The sequence below is a fragment of the Pocillopora verrucosa genome, chromosome 12, assembly GCF_036669915.1.
Source record: "Pocillopora verrucosa isolate sample1 chromosome 12, ASM3666991v2, whole genome shotgun sequence".
Taxonomy (NCBI): Eukaryota; Metazoa; Cnidaria; class Anthozoa; order Scleractinia; family Pocilloporidae; genus Pocillopora; species Pocillopora verrucosa.
Window position 1 is genome coordinate 6042396 of NC_089323.1, and position 20064 is coordinate 6062459.

Genomic DNA, 20064 nt, shown 5'->3' on the forward strand with positions numbered 1-20064 from the left:
TTTTCCCAAGAGCACATGCTACAAATCATACATAATAATTATCGTCGTTGGCGAATAATTGTTTTGTTTCTCAGGTGCTTTCGAATTCTGTTGTAAATATCAGTTTTGATGTTAAAGCCATTCACAAATTGAACTGAAAATTCTAGAAAACAAAATGTATGTATGTGTTAGTCGACTGAACTCCAGAAAACAGCCATTTTTTTTTTGTCTTTAATTTTTTTTTTGGCATTTTACAAAACATTACTCTACTTACAATACACTACAGAACTCAGTTACAATACGTCACTTACAATAATCCACTGAGGACACACCACGAACAAAGTATAGTTTACAATAAACTTGATTACAGTAGATGACTTACCTTCGATTACTTACACTACCTACACAATGCTCTAAATTTACATTATTTTATGACAGAAAACACCCAAACCCATTATGCATTGCACACTAATACGAGTTCACTACATATACAGAAGGTCACCCCTAGATTCTGGAACGATCTTCCGGGCTCTATCAGAAACACCCAATCTTTTTCAATCTATTAAAACTTTTTTATTTGCAAAAGCTTTTTATTTCTTTGTATCTAATTTTATATTTTTGCATCTTCTCAGTGACAATTTTTTTTTTAGTTTTTAGTAACTATCAGGGTTAACTTTTAATTGTAATGCGAATTTGAAAATTCTCATATTTATAATTGCGCGACATGAGTCTATAAATTATTACTAAATTATTATTATAAGGTCACTGAAAGACAAATGTTTGATGTGCTTGAAATTCAAGATAGGTTATTAAAATGATAATAGGCTGGAAAGCACTTCAAATTTTTCTTACTAATTAAACCATAAACAGTTTAGGCCTCTGAAAGAGGGTTATGGATGTATTTGATGTTGCCAGTAAAAGGAAGGCTAAAGACTAAAAAAGACTAAAAAAGACTAAAAAAGTAAGACTAAAGTAAGACTAAAGTAAGACTAAAGTAAGACTAAAAAAACACTCAGACTAAATTGCATTTTTTTCTAGTTCCACCTGAATTTATCAGCAGCCCACAGAATGTGACAGTAATAGAAGAGCAAAATGTTAACTTAACTCTGGACTGTACAGTTTATGGAAATCCTACACCAGATGTGAAATGGACAAAAGATGGAATTGACATATCAGAAAATCCAAGGATTAGTGTTTCTGATTTTAAGGGAAACACGTCAAGTTTGACAATTACCAATATTGTGCGAGGGGATGAAGGCCAATATAGATGTGTGGCAAATAACAGTGTAAATAGTACCGCCTCAGCTCCAGGAAAACTGACAGTCAACTGTGAGTATTACTTTTCAGACTGCAGTATATGAGATATATATATTATTATTATTGGTTGAGTGGAACCTGTAATAAGTCAGCACATCAGGTACTTGAGACCCTTATACATGTAAGAGTCTTCTCAGAAGACACCCAAAGAAACTTGTAGTGTTTGCTTGATATTGTTCACAGTGTCTGCTTAATCCTTTACCTCCCAGAAGTGATTGATATGTACCTTCTTCCTATAGTATGAATATGTTATTCAACAAATAGGTATAAGACAACACCAATACTTATCAGGCAGGCCACGGTTGTTCAAAGGTTGGATAACGTTACCCACTCAATAAATCGCCATCTGGTGGTTGGTACAATACGTTTCCTTGGCAGTTATCCGTTGGATAGTGATTTATCCGTTGGGATAGTGTTCTCCACTCTTTGAACAACTGGGCCCAGAAGTTTTTATCTTGAACTAGAACCAAATTCTCGCAATCGCATGTAATTTACAAGGAACTGTGCTGCAGCTAGAGAGAAGAATTAAAAAATATATATATAAAGGTTAATGCAGGTTCTAAGTGCACATGTACTCAGCAAAGGTTTTCTTGCTGTTCTATCATCAACACATAAACGTTTATTTTGGGTGTGTCGTGAAAACACTTTTAGTATGCATGTACTGTAGAATGTATCCAAGGATTTGAGAACAAAGATCAAAACTAGAATTCCACTTTGATATGTTTTGGAACCCTCTGTGACAAATTGATGTTTCATGAGCCAATCTGATGCTAGCATAATGCAAGACTGGCGTCAAACCACTTCTCTATTTGCTTTGCATTTCTTGCATTATATGAGATGCATTTGAGATAAAACATTTGGATGATATAGGTAGATAAACTAAAGCGTGGTTTGATTTGGTTTTTTTCCTTGGGGGCTCATCAATATACACTTACAAACAACAAGTAAAAATTTACAGGGATACTACACACCAAATTGTCTAAAAATATAACACATAATTCATAGAAATGTTTCAAATAGATGTACTATACACGTTTGTGGTAACTAACTTGAACAATCTTTATGATTACAGTTAGAGCAGATGTCAAAATAAGTGGCAGTGAACCAAAGTTTGTTGAAATAAACAAACAAATTCATCTGACTTGCCAGTACAATGCTTCGCCGCCGGTGTCGGAAGTACAATGGGTTAAAGATGGAAATGTGATTGCTCGAAATGGTAGTGGTATTGGTAATGGATCGGTGAATGTAACACAGTTCACTGAAAGTCAATCTCAGCTGCTAATTTCATCAAGTACTACACATCATGAGGGAAATTACACTTGTTTCGTCACAAATACTGTTGGCAATTCCTCAGACACAACTTCAGTCCTTATACAAGGTATGTTTTTCTGAATGATGCACGGTATATTGATATATTGATATCTCATCACTTTGAGTCAAGTACAGTATGCAGATACTCTTCTCTGTGGGGCTGTTGTTTAGAGTTTACTGGAGTTAATGGATTCTTCATTAACTTTGTTAACTTATATCAAACTGATTCCATTTTTTTTTTTTGGATATTTTTTATCCTTTGTAAAAGTTTTAATTTTCTTTAAGAAACACAGTTCCAGGCTCAACTGTCTTTTACCCTTTACACCCTAACATCTGTTAGCTTACTCTCCATACTGTTCACTATACATTTTCTCAGGTGCTGACAAGAGAATTTGTGTAACAAGCAAGAGCTTCTTCTTTCCTTTATTCGTGATCTTAATGTGTCATTAAGGTGTAACTTTGTTAGGAGGAATTCGATTCTAATCACTCTTACAGGTTAAAGGGATAAAGTCACCATTTGGCAGCTTACACTTCTAAATGTTTCTTCCCCTCCCTCCCTCCCTCCCCCCTTCCCCCCCTCCTTCCCCCCTTCCCCCCCTCCTTCCCCCCTTCCCCCCCTCCCTCCCCCCTTCCCCCCCTCCCCCTCCCTCCCCCTTCCTCCCTTCCCCCTCCCTCCCCCCTTCCCCCCTTCCCCCTTCCCCCGCAAAAAGAGAAAGGTCAATTGTTCCAACAGAAAGAGGAAAACCAAGAATTAACCCAATGTGGAAAGAAACAAAAAATTACGAAAAAAAACAGCTGCACATAAATACACTATATCTATGTGTCTCTCTATTCTATTTTAACCATAATTACACCAAATAATGTAGATCTTCAACTAAGCCACATTTGCTGTCAGTTATTGGTAGTTTTGTTTTTTGTTCATTTTCAATGGTCTGTGGTAATTGAGACTGCAACCGCTTGGATATGGGAAAGATTCTCATAAAACGTGGTCTTGCTTATGTTTTGGGGTTAGAGGAGCCTAAAGACAGAACATGCACAAGATGACGGGAGCAGCAACGCAAATTATATTGATAAAATCATTCCAAAAGCTGAACAGTCGATATACAAAAAAACTCGATCTCCGTAACAATCTTATCGAAATAATTAAGAAGAATGAATTTATTTTCCTGTATCAGTAATGTGGAACTTGACCAATGTAGAACGATTTTAAAACTCTTCATCTATTTGGTGAAATTGCACATTTTAATGAGTAATGAAGTATTGTTTAATTCCACAGTGGTGCCAGACCCACCGCAGACATTGACAGTTGATTCAAAGGGCTCACGGGTGGTGATTATCTCTTGGACAGCTGGTTTTGATGGAAATAGTGCCATTGAGAACTTCACAGTGGAGATCAGTGAAGATAATGAGATCTTTAAGGGTGTTGTTTGTCAGGGATCACTCTCAAGCAGTGCCTGTGTGGTGTCCAGTTCCTCCACAAAAGCCTCTCTTACAAGTCTTCTTCCTTGGACGACATATAATATCAGAATGTTTGCGACAAACACAATTGGCCAAAGTAACAGTAGCCATATTCTGAATGTTACCACAGATGAAGAAGGTACATGTATGCTATTTACTCTCTGCATTTCTTTGCTGTGTACGGAAGGGGCCACACCGATAATAGCTACCGGAGTATTATGAAAGGGGATAAGGGCGTGTAGACTTTTTGGAAATTGTGGTAATTACTTTATGAGGGCTATTGTATGCCATGTGTCACAAATTTGTGGAGAAAACTTGTACAACAATCTAAGTGTGTATTAACTGCGAAAGTTTTGCAAGCAGTAGTGAGCAGGTGCTAGTTTATGTACTTTTGTGCGGAAATCAAGCAAACACAATTTTGCTACAATTTTCATGTGTTATATATTGACATACTAAAAGAGCTGTATGTATATATATATATATATATAGATATATAGTTTTTAATTCACTTTGCAGTGCCAAGGGAAGCTCCGACTTTTTATGTGATTATTGTCAATTCAACTGCAGCGAATGTTTCCTGGCAGGTAATTATCAGACGTTACATTTATCTCCGAATGATTTGTTGTTGTTGTTGTTGTTTTAGTACTGACATGTTTTATTTATTCCCTCCACATTTTACAACAAGGAAGGAGAGTTTCAAACCTAAATTACTAGTTCACACAACTGTTTTGTTAAGTACAGTGTTAAATACGATAATTACAAGTATGCTAAATGATGCGAAAGTACGTATGATAAGACGAAACTTTAAATCTTGAATACTTCGTTAGTTTTCGAATAACCATGCGCGTGTTCGGCTCTCTGCGGGTTTAAATTTGAAATTGCGTAGACGTAGACAAGTAGACGAGACTCTGCTCTTAATTAACTTGGACAGCAGCTTACTTTTACATGTCGGCGATGTCAGCAACGACATTATTTTCAGCTCCCTCCGTTAGATTCCGTGTTGTTGTGTACCATTTAACGTATACATGTCACGGATGACGCGATGTAGCTAGCAAGACCATCGTTTATACCCTTGCCTGTGGCTTCTGTGTCGCGTTTTTAGTTTACAGTTGTAATTTCATTTTAATGATTTTGAGATCCACTTCAGACTAAGCGTAAGGAAACTCCGACTTAATTTTAATTTTAAAAAAATTGAATCAATAAGTACATGAACTGTTCATGATAGTATAGTACAACAACTGGACGCCTTTAAGTATGTGTAAAAAGTATTTTATTCATCAAATAAATGTTTTTTTTTAACTTTACAAAACCAGATGCTAAGTAAGGACAAGGCTAGAGGTGCCATCTTGGGCTATTACGTTTTGCACCGGGTTAAAGACACTCCACCCTGGACAAATGAAAGTGTTGATAGAGCTGAAAAGACATCACTTCTAGTAGGACCACTAAATGAACACACTACATACGAGTTTGCCATGCAGGCGTTTAACAGTAAAGGTGTCAGTAATTTAAGTGCTTTGGTGGAAAAGACTACCGACCAGCATAGTGAGTGTTACTTTATTTTACTCATGTTCATCTTTTGTATATAATTGTTTTTCGAACATGATTTTTATGGTTTGTACAATCTCGGACAATGATTATTTGCTGTATAACTTACAGTGTAGTTCTTCTAGTGAGGTGTTCTTTCATTACTGAACGTATAACGAATCGTAGGAAAGATTAGTCACAATGGTAATTGCATTTGTTGTACACATGTTCTAATGAACCTATTGATAGAGGCGTGCCTCATGGTAATTGGCTATTATCGATTGAGTTGACAACGTAAACTGACCTCCGTGAAGAGTTCCAAAGCCGAGGTTTCGAGCGTTATCCCTTCGTCAGTGCTCTGACAAGGGGCTAACGCCAAAACGTCCAAAACGTCAAAAAAGGTCGAAACGTCAGCTTTGAAAATCTTTACATCGGCCAATTTATGTTATCAACTCAGTTGATAAGGCCAAATTACCCTGTTATACTCTCCCACTGACGCAGCACCACGGTTTCTTTAGAAAGTTATCCCCTTTAGTCGTTCTCTCCTCCGTTTACTGCCCGGAAAAGTACATCTACGAAACCTTATGATACAATTTCTTTGCTTTCAGAGCCTAGTGGGCCACCGCAACAAGTCACACTAAGCGATGTAACGTCTACAAGTATCAATGTATCCTGGGGTCCTGTCCCTGCTAATGATCGAAATGGAATCATCCTAGGATATAAACTAAATTATCGAGCATTACCAAATCATGGCATCGTTACCGAATTCCTTAATATCAGCAATGAACAACAAAATGAAGGAAGAACAAAGATATTACAGACTCTGAATGAATTTACCAACTACAGCGTTAGCGTGTTAGCGTTCACTATAGTGGGAGATGGACCACCAAGCTTTGCCAAGTTTGTGCAAACGTTGGAGGACAGTAAGTTAACCTAATATCTTTTCTATTGTGTTACTCTAAGTTGAATGCGATAAATTTTCCTATGTATAACAATGTCTTAGATCTCAAACTGTCAACTAACCTATGTAATGTAAACGGAATTAGCCACCCTCTTACAAAACTTAAGTCGCGCAAGTCCCCCGGGTCTGATCAGCTTTCAATGCTTGTTCTGAAGGAATGCGCAGTCAAGTGAGCGCCTTCTCTTTCATTATTAAACAATTCCTTCGATATTAGCCAGATGCCGTTGTCGTGGAAGATAACCGTTATTTCCTCTGTCTACCCTTTCTTTTTTTCTTTCTTTCTGTTTTTTTTTTTTTTATTTATTTTTATATATATATATATGAGCGGAGGTGTACTGAGAAGAGGAAATCCTTTTCGATAAAATATTTTTAATAAGGAATCTACGTGCAATAAGCAATGATTTTCTTACTTATCCGAGTTTATCTTCAGTTCTAGCTAAATGCTGTCCCAGCTTATTTTGTTTTCATCCTTTGCGCAGGGTAATTGGGTATTATCAACTGAATTGACAACGTAAATTGACCTCCGTAAAGAGTTTCAAAGCTGATGTTTCGAGCGTTATTCCTTCGTCAGTGCTCTGACAAGGGACTAACGCCGAAACGTCTCAAACGTCAAAAGCGTCGAAACGTTAGCTTTCAAACTCTTTACATTAGCAAATTTACGTTGACCAACTCAGTTGATGATACCAAATTACCCGGTGAAGTGTGAAGTGTGTATAGGAAGGCCTGCGTAAGCTCTATGGCACGTTGTTGTGTAAGAAAAGAATATGATTGGGTTTCTTCAATTCATTTATGGTTTTTTCGGGTTTAATTCGATGTCGGTTCAGGGCCATACCTCTGTATTTCGACTTGTTATCGATTAGAACGTAAAAGGTTCGTCGTAAAACGCTCTCACGTGCACATGTGCATATTATTTTAGTCTGAACATATCTAACCTATTCTTTAGAGAAGAGCCGAAAGGTCAAAATATGCAAAAGAAAAGAAAAAAAAGAAACACAGAACATTAAAATAAAGGTTGACGGGATCTGAGCTCGAACATGTTAATTCCGAATCCTTTGGTTTTTTTTTTGGTTTTTTGTATCATATATCGAAAGTAATGTACAGTTAAGCAGTTTCCGCAAACGTGTAACTTCTTAAGCTGGAACCTGTTTGACCACTCCCTTCGTATACAAAGTCCATTACATATGCCTATGGTTCATTTCAGAACCTTCTGCTGCTCCTTTGAATGTGAGAGGACGTAACACAAGCTCAACCAGCATCTTTGTAATATGGGATGATGTTCCGGCTGCTCATGAAAATGGTATCATTACGAGTTACAACATCACTTATCACTCACTGACAGAGAATCACAGTAACAGTACAACAGTGGATTATCCAGATCGTCAAGTGACTCTGATGGATCTGAGAGAGTTTGTTAACTACAGCATCACAGTGTCTGCTTCCACTGTGAAAGGAAATGGACCTGAAAGCAATCCTGTTATTATCAGTACTGGCCAGGATAGTGAGTAATTTTGCTTTTGGATTAATGCTCCTCGTTGCATTTCAGAAATCAGTTCTAATCTGCTAACACAGTCAGGCCCAGTACCAGACCTAATATAGGTAGTAGCAGCTATTTTTTTTACGGACATAAAAAAAGATTGGTATTGATTATTTCGCTGTTAAAGCAGTTCTTACCTCCTTTATATTAGAACCATCTGCTGCTCCTTTGAATGTGAGAGGGCATAACACAAGCTCAACCAGCATCTTTGTAAAATGGGATGATGTTCCGGCTGCTGATAAAAATGGTATCATAACGAGTTACAACATCACTTATCACTCACTGACGGAGAATCACAGTAACAGTACAACAGTGGATCATCCGGATCGTCAAGTGACTTTGATGGGTCTGAGAGAGTTTGTTAACTACAGTATTACACTTTTTGCTTCCACTGTGAAAGGAAATGGACCTGAAAGCGATCCTGTTATTGTCAGTACTGGCGAGGATAGTGAGTAATTTTGCTTTAAGTTTAATGTTCCTCATTGCATTTCAGAGATCAGATCTTATCTGCTAACACTGTCCAGTCCAGTGCTAGACCTAATATAGGCAATAACTATTTTTTTTCGGGACATAAAAAAAAGGTTGGTATTGATTATTTCCCTGTTTTAAGCAGTTCTTACCTCGTTTTATCAGAACCATCTGCTGCTCCTTTGAATGTGAGAGGACATAACACCAGCTCAACCAGCATCTTTTTAAAATGGGATGATGTTCCGGCTGCTGATAAAAATGGTATCATTACGAGTTACAACATCACCTATCACTCACTGACAAAGAATCACAGTAACAGTACAACAGTGGATCATCCAGATCGTCAAGTGACTCTGATGGGTCTGAGAGAGTTTGTTAACTACAGCATTACAGTGTTTGCTTCCACAGTAGAAGGAAATGGACCTGAAAGTGATCCTGTTCTTATCAGTACTGGCCAGGATAGTGAGTAATTTTGCTTTAAGATTAATGTTCCTCGTTGCATTTCAGAAATCAGTTCTAATCTGCTAACACAATTAGGCCCACCACCAGACCTTACATAGGCAGTAAGTATTTTTTCTTTATGGACATGAGAAAAAAAGTTGGTATAGATTATTTCGCTGTTTAAAACAGTTCTTACCTCGTTTACATCAGAACCATCTGCTGCTCCTTTGAATGTGAGAGGACATAACACAAGCTCAACCAGCATCTTTGTCACTTGGGATGGTGTTCCGGCTGCTGATAAAAATGGTATCATTACGAGTTACAACATCACTTATCACTCACTGACAGAGAATCACAGTAACAGTACAACAGTGGATCATCCAGATCATCAAGTGACTCTGATGGGTCTGAGAGAGTTTGTTAACTACAGCATCACAGTGTTTGCTTCCACGGTGAAAGGAAATGGACCGGAAAGCGATCCTGTTATTATCAGAACTAGCGAGGATAGTGAGTAACTTCGCTTTTGGATTAATGTTACTCGTTACATTTCTGAAATCAGATTTTATCTGCTAACACTGTCCAGTCCGGTGCCAGACCTAATATAGGCAGTAACTATTTTTTTAGGGACATAGAAAAAAGGTTGGTATTGATTATTTTGCTGTTTAAGGCAGTTCTTACCTTGTTTATATTAGAACCATCTGCTGCTCCTTTGAATGTGAGAGGACACAACACAAGCTCAACCAGCATCTTGGTAACATGGGATGGTGTTCCAGCTGCTGATAAAAATGGTATCATTACGAATTACAACATCACTTATCACTCGCTGAAGGAGCATCACCGTAACAGTACAACAGTGGATCATCAGGATCGTCAAGTGACTCTGATGGGTCTGAGAGAGTTTGTTAACTACAGCATCACAGTGTTTGCTTCCACGGTGAAAGGAAATGGACCTGAAAGCGATCCTGTTATTATCAGTACTGGCGAGGATAGTGAGTAATTTTGCTTTTGGATTAATGTTCCCCGTTACATTTCGGAAATGAGTTCTTATGTGCTGACACAGTTAGGCCCAGCACCAGACCTAATATAGGCAGTGACTATTTTTTTCTTTGTGGACATAAGAAAAAAAGGTGGTGTCGATTATATCGCTGTTTATAACAGTTCTTAACTCGTTTATATCAGAACCATCTGCTGCTCCTTTGAATGTGAGAGGACATAACACAAGCTCAACCAGCGTCTTTGTATTATGGGATGATGTTCCGGCTGCTGATAAAAATGGTATCATTACGAGTTACAACATCACTTATCACTCACTGACGGAGAATCACAGTAACAGTACAACAGTGGATCATCCAGATCGCCAAGTGTCTCTGATGGGTCTGAGAGAGTTTGTTAACTACAGCATCACAGTGTTGGCTTCCACGGTGAAAGGAAATGGACCTGAAAGCGATCCTGTTATCATCAGTACTGGCGAGGATAGTGAGTAATTTTGCTTTTGGATTAATGTTCCTCGTTGCATTTCAGAAATCAGTTCTTATGTGCTGACACTGTCCAGTCCAGTGCCAGACCTAATATAGGCTGTAACAGTTTTTTTAGGGACATAAAAAAAGGTTGGTATAGATTATTTCGCTGTTTAAAGCAGTTCTTCCCTCATTTATATCAGAACCATCTGCTGCTCCTTTGAATGTGAGAGGACATAACACAAGCTCAACCAGCATCTTCGTAACATGGGATGATGTTCCGGCTGCTGATAAAAATGGTATCATTACGAGTTACAACATCACTTATCACTCACTGCAAGAGAATCACAGTAACAGTACAACAGTGGATCATCCAGATCATCAAGTGACTCTGATGGGTCTGAGAGAGTTTGTTAACTACAGCATCACAGTGTTTGCTTCCACGGTGAAAGGAAATGGACCTGAAAGCGATCCTGTTATTATCAGTTCTGGGGAAGACAGTGAGTAATTTGCTTTTGAATTAATGTTCTATGTCGCATTTCAGAAATCAGTTCTTAACTACCAACACATACTTCTCCAGTACCAGACCTAATATAGGCAGTAACTATTTTTTTTTTATATTCATTAAAAAAATGGTATTGATTACATCGTTGTTTAAAGCAGTTCTTACCTCATTTATATCAGAGCCATTGACAGATATGAGAGAAACGTCGTTTGAATCGGCGTGCTTCTAACTTAGACAATGCTTCATAGTTAATCAGCTCCGGAGATGAAGCTTATCGCTTCCAAACACATTTTCGGTTATATTGGTATTGAATTTCAAGGCGCTTTTTCGCAATTGAATGTTCAGACGCATGTCAATACTTTTGCGTACGTTTTTGTACATTAAGTGTCCTCTAGGGTCAGCTAAAAACGGAAAGCATGCTTCATGGATTACTCACGGCGTGATAAAGTCACGTAAGAAAAAGAAGGGGCTCAACAAGAAAGCAACAAGATCTGGCCGACAAAAGTCATGGACGCGTACTGCTTCATAAACAACTTATCAAAAATGCTGGCAACTCTTCCCAGAGGGAACACATTAATAAGATCTCTGAAGATCTAAAGATCTCTGGAACCCGAAATCGTTTTAGAGCTGCATCTCATCGGCCAGTAAAGGATCAAACAAGCTAACCTCCCTGAAACTGAATGATGTAACGATGGGAGAGGATTCAGATGTTGCCGAAAACATGAATTTTACATCCGAGGATTATGCAAATATTTTTATGGATAACAATGTCTTGGATCTCAAACTGTCAACTATCCTATGTAAAGTAAACGAAATCAGCCAGCCTTTAAAAAACTAAACCTGCGCAGGTCCTCCAGTCCTGATTAGATTTCACCGTTTGTACTGAAGGAATGCGTAGTCGAGTTAGCGCCTTGTATTTGTTCCTGATTAGTTTTGGCAGTTCCTTCGATACTGGCCAGGTGCCGTTGTCGTGGAAATTAACCGATCTTAACTCATATATTTCAGAACCTTCTGCTGCTCCTATGAATGTGAGCGGACATAACACAAGCTCAACCAGCATCTTTATCATTTGGAATGATATTCCAGCGGCTGAACAGAATGGTATCATCACAAGTTACAACATCACCTATCACTCACTGACAGAGAATCATAGTAACAGTACAACAGTCGATTTTCCAGATCGTCAAGTGACTCTGACAAGTCTGAAAAAGTTTGTTAACTACAGCATCACAGTGTCTGCCTCTACGAAGATAGGACCTGGACCAGCCAGTAAACCCGTTATTGTCAGTACTGGCGAGGATAGTAAGTGATTTTGTTTTTAGTTTGATGTTCGTCGTTGCATGTTAGAAACTTGGAGTTGGTATGAATATGGAACGAGATGATGCGAGGCACCTCTTACATTTGAGTTTTTGTTCATTTTTGTGCTTGCTGTGCCTTCGATCTTAAAAGGCCTGTGTAAGCACTATGATACGGTGTTGTTTAAGCAAAGAATGTGATTGGGTTTCTTTGAATTCATTTATGGTTTTGTCGGGTTTAGTTCAATGTCAGTTGAGGGCCCCACCTCTGTATTTCGACTTGCTATTGATTTGAGCTTCAAAGCTTCGTCGTCAAATGTTCTCACATGTGTATATTATTATTTTACTCTGAACATATCTAACCTATCCTTTAAAGAAGAGGGTAAGCTGAAAGGAAAAAATATGTAAAAGGAAAGACAAAACAAAAAAAGACAAAAATTAAAAAAACGGTTGACCACGCCAAAGCTCAAACCTATTAGTTCCAATTCGAAAGTAATGTACAGTAAAGCGGTTTCCGCAAACGCGTAACTTCTCAGGCTGAGAACTGTTTGACCACTGTGTATGCAAAGTCCGTTAAATGTGCTTATGGTTCACTTCAGCACCTTCTGCTGCTCCTTTGAATGTGAGAGGACATAACACAAGCTCAACCAGCATCTTTGTCACTTGGGATGATGTTCCAGCTGCTGATAAAAATGGTATCATTACAAGTTACAACATCACTTATCACTCATTGACGGAAAATCACAGTAACAGTACAACAGTGAATCATCCAGATCGTCAAGTGACTCTGATAGGTCTGAGAGAGTTTGTCAACTACAGCATCACAGTGTCCGCTTCTACGAACATAGGACCTGGACCAGCCAGTGATGCTATTATTGTCATTACTGGCGAAGACAGTAAGTGATATGCCACTTGAACATAAAACTCATAGAATTTAGATAATATATAACTTATCGCCAACGTGTAATATTCTCTAGATAATGGTCGAAAAATGTCAACTATCCTATGTAATGTACACGAAACTAGCCACCCTCTTAAATCGAGCAAGTCCCCCGAGTCTGATCAGCTTTCATTGCTTTTACTGAGGGAATGTCCAGTCAAGTTAGTGCCCCCTCTTTCATTATTTAACAATTCCTTCGGTACTGTCCAGGTGCCGTTGTCGTGGATAATAACCGATATTGTCTCTGTCAATTTTTTTTTCAAATAAAACCCCTATTCCATGGAACCTCCATTAAACGGTTACTCTATATTTAGGTGGTCACCCCAGCATTCCCTGGGGATGACTGCTTAATTCAGGTTCGACTGTGGTTATGAATGCGAGTCTTCTCTTACTCTCTTTTAGTAAAGGGTGCCGCTATCGCATAAGTTATTTTGAGAAAACAGCAAAACACAATTTTCACCATATCAACATGTCCCATAGACAGTTTAATACTTGAACGAATCTTATCATTTCTTTGTATTGCCTTTAGATCCCGGTGGCCCACCACAAGCTGTCGCAATCTATGCTGTATCTTCTACAAGTGTCTCCGTTTCATGGAATCCTGTTATTGCTGATGATCGAAATGGTATCATCAAAGGATATAAAGTGAATTATCAAGCCTTACCAAATGGCGAAATGGTCGCCAAGTTCAGCAATATCAGCAGTCAGCAACAGAATAAAACACAAACAGTGACTTTAGATAATCTGAATGAGTTTACAAACTACAGCATTAGAGTGTTAGCATTCACTTTAGTTGGAAATGGACCAGCAAGTGTTGCCCAGGTTGTGCAGACACTGGAAGACAGTAAGTTTTAAGTTTTTAAGTCCTTTAAAGTTTTATGCAAGCATCTGTGCTTTTATTTTTGCTGTAACAGCTGTTGTGTTCGTTTCTGCCTCGTACACACCATAGAGATTAATGTATGTGTAAGAGGTGGTGCGAGAAGACTTTACACCGTATGATCACGCGGGAGACAGAGGGAGAATAATAATGTACACCTTGTTTAATGGTTTAACACGTAATACAAGCGGATATTTTGCGAGTTGCGTATTCTTTATGCGCGTGAGGAAGACTTCGAACAATAAACAGGTAATGCGTGCGCTTATAATCAAACTTTTTCTGACAGTTTATTTGCATTTGGAATGAATGCAATGATTTTACATGACACAGACTTTATATCTTCTGTTAAGGCCGTCATGAGCGAAGATCTAATGAGAAGTGGAAATCCTTTTGACATAATATTTGTAATAAGGAGTCCTGGTGCAATTAGCTATAGTTTTCTTAATTGTCTGAGTTTATCTTCAGTTCTAGCAAAAATTGACGCTTTACCAGCTTATTTTATTTTCCATCCTTTGCTTAGGATAGTTGGGTATTATCAAATGAGTTGACAACGTAAATTGACCTCCGTAAAGAGTTTTAAAGCTGACGATTCGAGCGTTATCCCTTCGTCAGTGCTCTGACAAGGGGCTAACGCCGAAACGTCTAAAACGTCAAGACGTCAGCTTTGAAACTCTTTACATCGGCCAATTTACGTTATCAACTCAGTTGATGATACCAAATTACCCTGTTATAATTTCCCACCGAGACAGCACCGCAGTTTCTTCAAAAAGCTATCCCCTTTAGTCGTTCTCTCCTCAGTTTGCTTCCCGTAAAAAGTTCATCTACAAGACCTTGCGATAAATTTTCTTTGCTTTCAGAGCCTAATGGGCCACCACAACTGGTATCAATTAGCGATGTGACATCTACAAGTATCAATGTATCCTGGGGTCCTGTCCCCGCTGATGATCGAAATGGAATCATCCTAGGATATAAACTAAATTACCGAGCTTTACCAAATGGTGGCATCGTTACCGAATTCCTCAATATCAGCAGTAAACAACAGGATGAAGGAGGAACAAAGACGCTCCAGACTCTGAATGAATTTACAAACTACAGCATTGATGTGTTAGCATTCACTATAATAGGAGATGGACCACCAAGCGTTCCCAAGTTTTTGCGAACACAGGAGGACAGTAAGTTGAACTAATATCCTCTCTCTATTGTGTTACTCAAGGTAGAATGTAATACAATGTGATTAAAGCGTAGAATGTACATAGTGTAATTGCGTCTGACTCCCAAAGGATACTCAAAGTACGTATTGTAGATACACTGTGATCTGATGAGGAAAATCTATACTGTAACTTGCAAATGTTAAAATGACTGACCCAATTCATTTTAGACATTTTTGTACTAATGTCTTCCTTCAAATTGATGGATTCGAATGAAATCAGAAAAAAAAGGTTTGAGACAGATATGAGAGAAACGTCGTTTGAATCGGCGTGCTTCTAACTTAGACAATGCTTCATAGTTAATCAGCTCAGGGGATAAAGCTTATCGCTTCCAAACACATTTTCGGTTATTATATTTGTATTGAATCTCAAGGAGCTCTTTCGCTATTGAATGTTCGGACGCATGTTAATACTTTTGCGTAAGTTTTTGTACATTAAGTGTCCTCTAGGGTCAGCTAAAAACGGAAAGCATGCTTCATGGATTAATCACGGCTTGATGAAGTCGTGTAAGTAAAAGAAGGGGCTCAACAAGAAAGCAACAAGATCTGGCCGACAAAAGTCATGGACGCGTACTGCTCCATAAACAACTTACTAAAAATGCTGGCAACTCTTCCTGGAGGGAACACATTAATAAGATCTCTAAGATCTAAAGATCTCTGGGACCCGAAATCGTTTTAGATCTACCTCTCATCGGCCAGTATAGGATCAAACAAGCTAACCTCCCTCAAAGTGAATGATGTAACCATGAGAGAGGATTCAGATGTTCCCGAAAACATGAATTTTACATCCCATGATTAGGTTATCCGTCGTGTTTCCGGAACGGTTTAACATGTTTCTGCCACGTTTCCGTTTACGGATTCTTGCAATTTCGTCCTGTGCTTAGACTACTTCCTTGGAAAACAAAGTATCTTACGTTCTTTCTGTGTAATTCAGAGCCTTCTGCTCCTCCCACGAACGTCGCTGGACAAAGCATCAACTCAACCAGCATCTCAGTCACGTGGGATGAAGTTCCAGCGGCTGAACAGAATGGTATCATCACAAATTACAATATTAGCTATCACTCACTGACAGAGAAACACAGTAGCAGTGCAACAGTGGATTATGTCGCCCGCCAAATGACTCTGACTGGTCTAAGAGAGTTTGTTAACTACAGCATCACGGTGTTTGCATCTACAGTAGTGGGAAACGGACCAGCCAGTAATCCTATTATTGTCAGTACTAGCGAGGACAGTGAGTTATTTTGCTTTTAGTTCGATGTATTAACATAATATTTCAGATGATAACGAGAGAAAGAAATGTAAGTCACATTTTATCCCCTTCCTTCAAAGGGATAAAGGGACAGAGAAAATGATAAAAGCTAAAAGTGAATGAAACAAAATGATAATCTATGATGGTTTGGCAATATCTGGTGGTAAGATAGAGTCAATCATTTATTGTATACAAGATATATACAAACTTTGCTTATTCATTCTAGAGCCTTCTGCTCCTCCTGCCAATATACGAGGACATAACACCAGCTCAACCAGCATCTTAGTAGAGTGGAGAGAGGTTCCCCCAGCAGATCAGAATGGCGTCATTTTAACTTACACCATTAGTTATCAATCACTGACACAGAATGACATCCGTAGTAAAACAGTGGCTTCTACAACAAAAATATTGAATCTAACAGGCTTGAAGAAGTTTGTTTACTACAACATCACATTGTTTGCATCTACGGTGAAAGGAAATGGAAAAGCCAGCGATCCTATTTTAGTTATTACTGACCAGGATAGTGAGTGGTATTTTTTCTCTCTCTCTCTCCTTTTTTTTTTTTTTTCTCGGTTGATCAGTCATTTTCAGATCCGGAAGGGTGTTAACTGAACCCTTCTTTTTGTTATGGCAAGGCTGCGACCATTCTGAATTACCCAAACCTTTATTAAGAGAGGGAAACACCGGAACCCTCTTTAACACTTCTGAAATATTTAGATTCCTGTCTCGTGAACTTTCCTTTCAGAACCTTCTGCTGCTCCTTTAAATGTGAGAGGACATAACACTAGCTCAACCAGCATCCTAGTAGAGTGGGACGATGTTCCAGCTTTTAATCAGAATGGTATCATCACGAGTTACAAAATTACTTACCAGTCACAATCAGAGAATCACAATGGGAGTGCTATAGCTGGCCCCATTGAACGTCAAAAGGAATTAACAGATCTTAGAGAGTACGTCAACTACAATATCACAGTACGTGCCTCGACTTCGAAAGGAGATGGACCAAATAGTAGTCCTGCTATTGTTTTTAGAACAGACCAGGATAGTAAGTAGTGTTCTTGAACAACCCATCTAGTCCACGTTTAAGACTGATGTTTGTGTTTACCTTCCAGTTATAGCTTTTTAAGTCGAAAGGAATGTAAAGTGGGTCTTTAAAGAAAGTAATTGCTGTGTGTTATTACAATGTGGAAGATAAAAATAATATGAATAAGAAGACCCCTTTCCTCAAGCTAAGTTTTTTTTAATTCAAATCTCGGAAAGATCGAAATGAACATTGACTTGTAAGTTATCTTACTTTACCTTTTTTATGGGCGTCTTATTATTCAGCTTTATTTCAAAAGTTAGACAACTTGAGAAATTTGGAAATCTCGCGGTAAATAGGGCGCTATGGCGCTATTGTCGTCCCTTTTCAAGAAACTTAACGCTTCGAAGAGGCTACTCTATAACGTGTTCTTTGTAGTTCCCCTTCAAACAAAGTCCCTAAGTTATGAACAGACGTTTCTTTTTTCTTTAACTTCAAGTTACCACTCAAATATTGAATGCTGTTTCCTAATCTTTCTGCTGAGAACCGTTTGCATCTTCTGATTTGAAGGATTAATTAGGTTAGCCTTAAGTGTTAATGTGACAGTCTGACCGATGACCTTAGAGAAAATCAAGTTCAAAAAAGTTAATTTTTTTGCTGAGAGTCAAAGTAACTAATCCAGTTTTAGTGCGGATTGTAATAGAATCTCTTAATATGTCTCTCTCTCGGGTTAAGAGCCACCTTTGACTGTGATGAACTTTATCTTTTTTTAGCATACCAAAAATTTTGTAAATTTCGTCAGTTCTAATCTTTATCAATCCTCGCAATCTGTTATAATCTTTGTTTTTTTTTTTGGGTTTTTTCTTACCCTTTGGTGTTTTTTTGAAGCAAAACTATCTCTTTCAAAATATCCATTAATTTGCTTTACGAACGCAACTCTATGACCCAGCAAATGGCTTTCATTATCTTAACGAAACGCCGCTAACATGATAAAGATATGAAATGAATTTTTTACCAACGATTTTTAGGACCCAGTGGGGCCCCTTTGAACTTACGTCCAATCAATACGACTTCAACAAGCATATTTGTCATGTGGGATGAGGTTTTGCCTGATGAACAGAATGGTATCATAATTAGTTACAACGTCAGCTATCGGGCGATACCAGAAGCTGGATCTGCTGGGCCCTTTTTTTCGAAATTAGTTACGGCTCCAACAAGGCACGTGAACCTGACCGGCCTAACAAAGGATATGCATTACAACGTCAGTGTGTTGGCCTCTACAATCAAGGGCAAAGGGAGTTACAGTAACCCAGAGACGTTTAGAACAAACGAAGACAGTAAGTCCGTATTTTTCAATAATGTGACCTTTGAAAATAAACTCACGCGATATAGCTTTCTGTTGATAATTACAAGTTGCGACGACATCAAAAAGATCAGGTCGGGTCCACTCTTTTTTCTTATGAATACAGTCACATACTGGTTAAATCCAGCGGGAGATGTACGATTGGGGAGTGATACCATGTATGTGGAAAAATATTTTTGTCAGGCGGGACTTACCTACACCGAAGCCAATAGTAATGGCTTCTTAGCTACGGAACCTTGAGAAAATCTATTTTTCTTGACCCTTCTTACTAAGATCGAACATGCTTTAATGCTATCTCTATCAATCTATCAGAGGCGTGCTATTTCACGCATTTCACCAGATTAAAATCTCTTGTTGAATATCACACAAGTCAATATGATAGCAAGTACGATTTACCTCCTAGCAGCCAGAGAGACAAAATCGCAAGTCAGGTGTTTAATTTTTGACCACCAGATAGTGTTGGACATTAATCACCACTTCGGTGACAAATGTTTTTAATTTTCCACCTCTTGGTCTTTACGTAGGGCCCAGTGCACCTCCTCAGAATGTACAAGGTTATAACACCAGTTCGACTAGCATTAATGTTACATGGAATGAGGTGCTGGAGGAGAAACAGCATGGTGATATAATCCGCTATACTGTCATGTACAAAAAAATGGGAAATGTGACTTACGAGTCAGTTAAAGTTACACCAATATCTGGAAACTTTGTTGAGTTAAGAAGGCTTAATAAGTTCACATTCTACGACATCAAGGTTTCAGCTTCTACCCGTACAGGGAATGGACCAGCAAGTAATCCCATTAAAGTCCAAACAGACGAAGACGGTAAGTAAAAAAGGCATTCGGTAGGTCCCTCAGCGGCCAGAACTGTGGAAAAAAAACTGAATATTCTATAATTTATAAATCTATATTTGCTATGGGTCGAGTTATCATACGAATTGGGGTCAGGAAATTCAGTATCAGTCATTAAATGCGACATTTCTGCAATAATCGATGGTGGAGGTGTCCAGAATACCAAAATAGCCCCATGCCCTTAAAAATTGTGATTTTTCAGGACCTCAAATAGCAATGATGGATTAGTTGTCATTTGTGAGGTGTTTAACAGTCTGTAACAAAGAATGAAGGAAGTGTGGAATTTGCCTTTTGCCTTGCGGTTTT

At 38.4% G+C, this 20064-nt stretch overlaps 1 protein-coding gene across 6 annotated transcripts in view; it reads left to right on the top strand.

Moving 5' to 3' along the window:
* LOC131777792 (hemicentin-1-like) overlaps nucleotides 1–20064 on the top strand; it is a 56354-nt gene that overhangs the window by 32727 nt on the left and 3563 nt on the right. For all 6 annotated transcript variants that reach the window (XR_010715909.1, XR_010715910.1, XR_010715913.1 and 3 more), the window contains exons 31-52: nucleotides 1018–1308; nucleotides 2369–2674; nucleotides 3884–4204; nucleotides 4582–4649; nucleotides 5379–5607; nucleotides 6198–6512; nucleotides 7752–8048; nucleotides 8236–8532; nucleotides 8718–9014; nucleotides 9204–9500; nucleotides 9686–9982; nucleotides 10173–10469; nucleotides 10654–10950; nucleotides 11961–12257; nucleotides 12850–13146; nucleotides 13720–14034; nucleotides 14925–15239; nucleotides 16209–16505; nucleotides 16750–17046; nucleotides 17269–17568; nucleotides 18573–18881; nucleotides 19432–19731. Coding sequence is in view for 1 of the 6 variants with exons in the window: in XM_066159678.1 (XP_066015775.1) it covers nucleotides 1018–1308; nucleotides 2369–2674; nucleotides 3884–4204; nucleotides 4582–4649; nucleotides 5379–5607; nucleotides 6198–6512; nucleotides 7752–8048; nucleotides 8236–8532; nucleotides 8718–9014; nucleotides 9204–9500; nucleotides 9686–9982; nucleotides 10173–10469; nucleotides 10654–10950; nucleotides 11961–12257; nucleotides 12850–13146; nucleotides 13720–14034; nucleotides 14925–15239; nucleotides 16209–16505; nucleotides 16750–17046; nucleotides 17269–17568; nucleotides 18573–18881; nucleotides 19432–19731 (6336 nt within the window). In the remaining 5 variants the exon portion in view is untranslated. The remainder of the gene's footprint in view (nucleotides 1–1017; nucleotides 1309–2368; nucleotides 2675–3883; nucleotides 4205–4581; nucleotides 4650–5378; nucleotides 5608–6197; nucleotides 6513–7751; nucleotides 8049–8235; nucleotides 8533–8717; nucleotides 9015–9203; nucleotides 9501–9685; nucleotides 9983–10172; nucleotides 10470–10653; nucleotides 10951–11960; nucleotides 12258–12849; nucleotides 13147–13719; nucleotides 14035–14924; nucleotides 15240–16208; nucleotides 16506–16749; nucleotides 17047–17268; nucleotides 17569–18572; nucleotides 18882–19431; nucleotides 19732–20064) is intronic.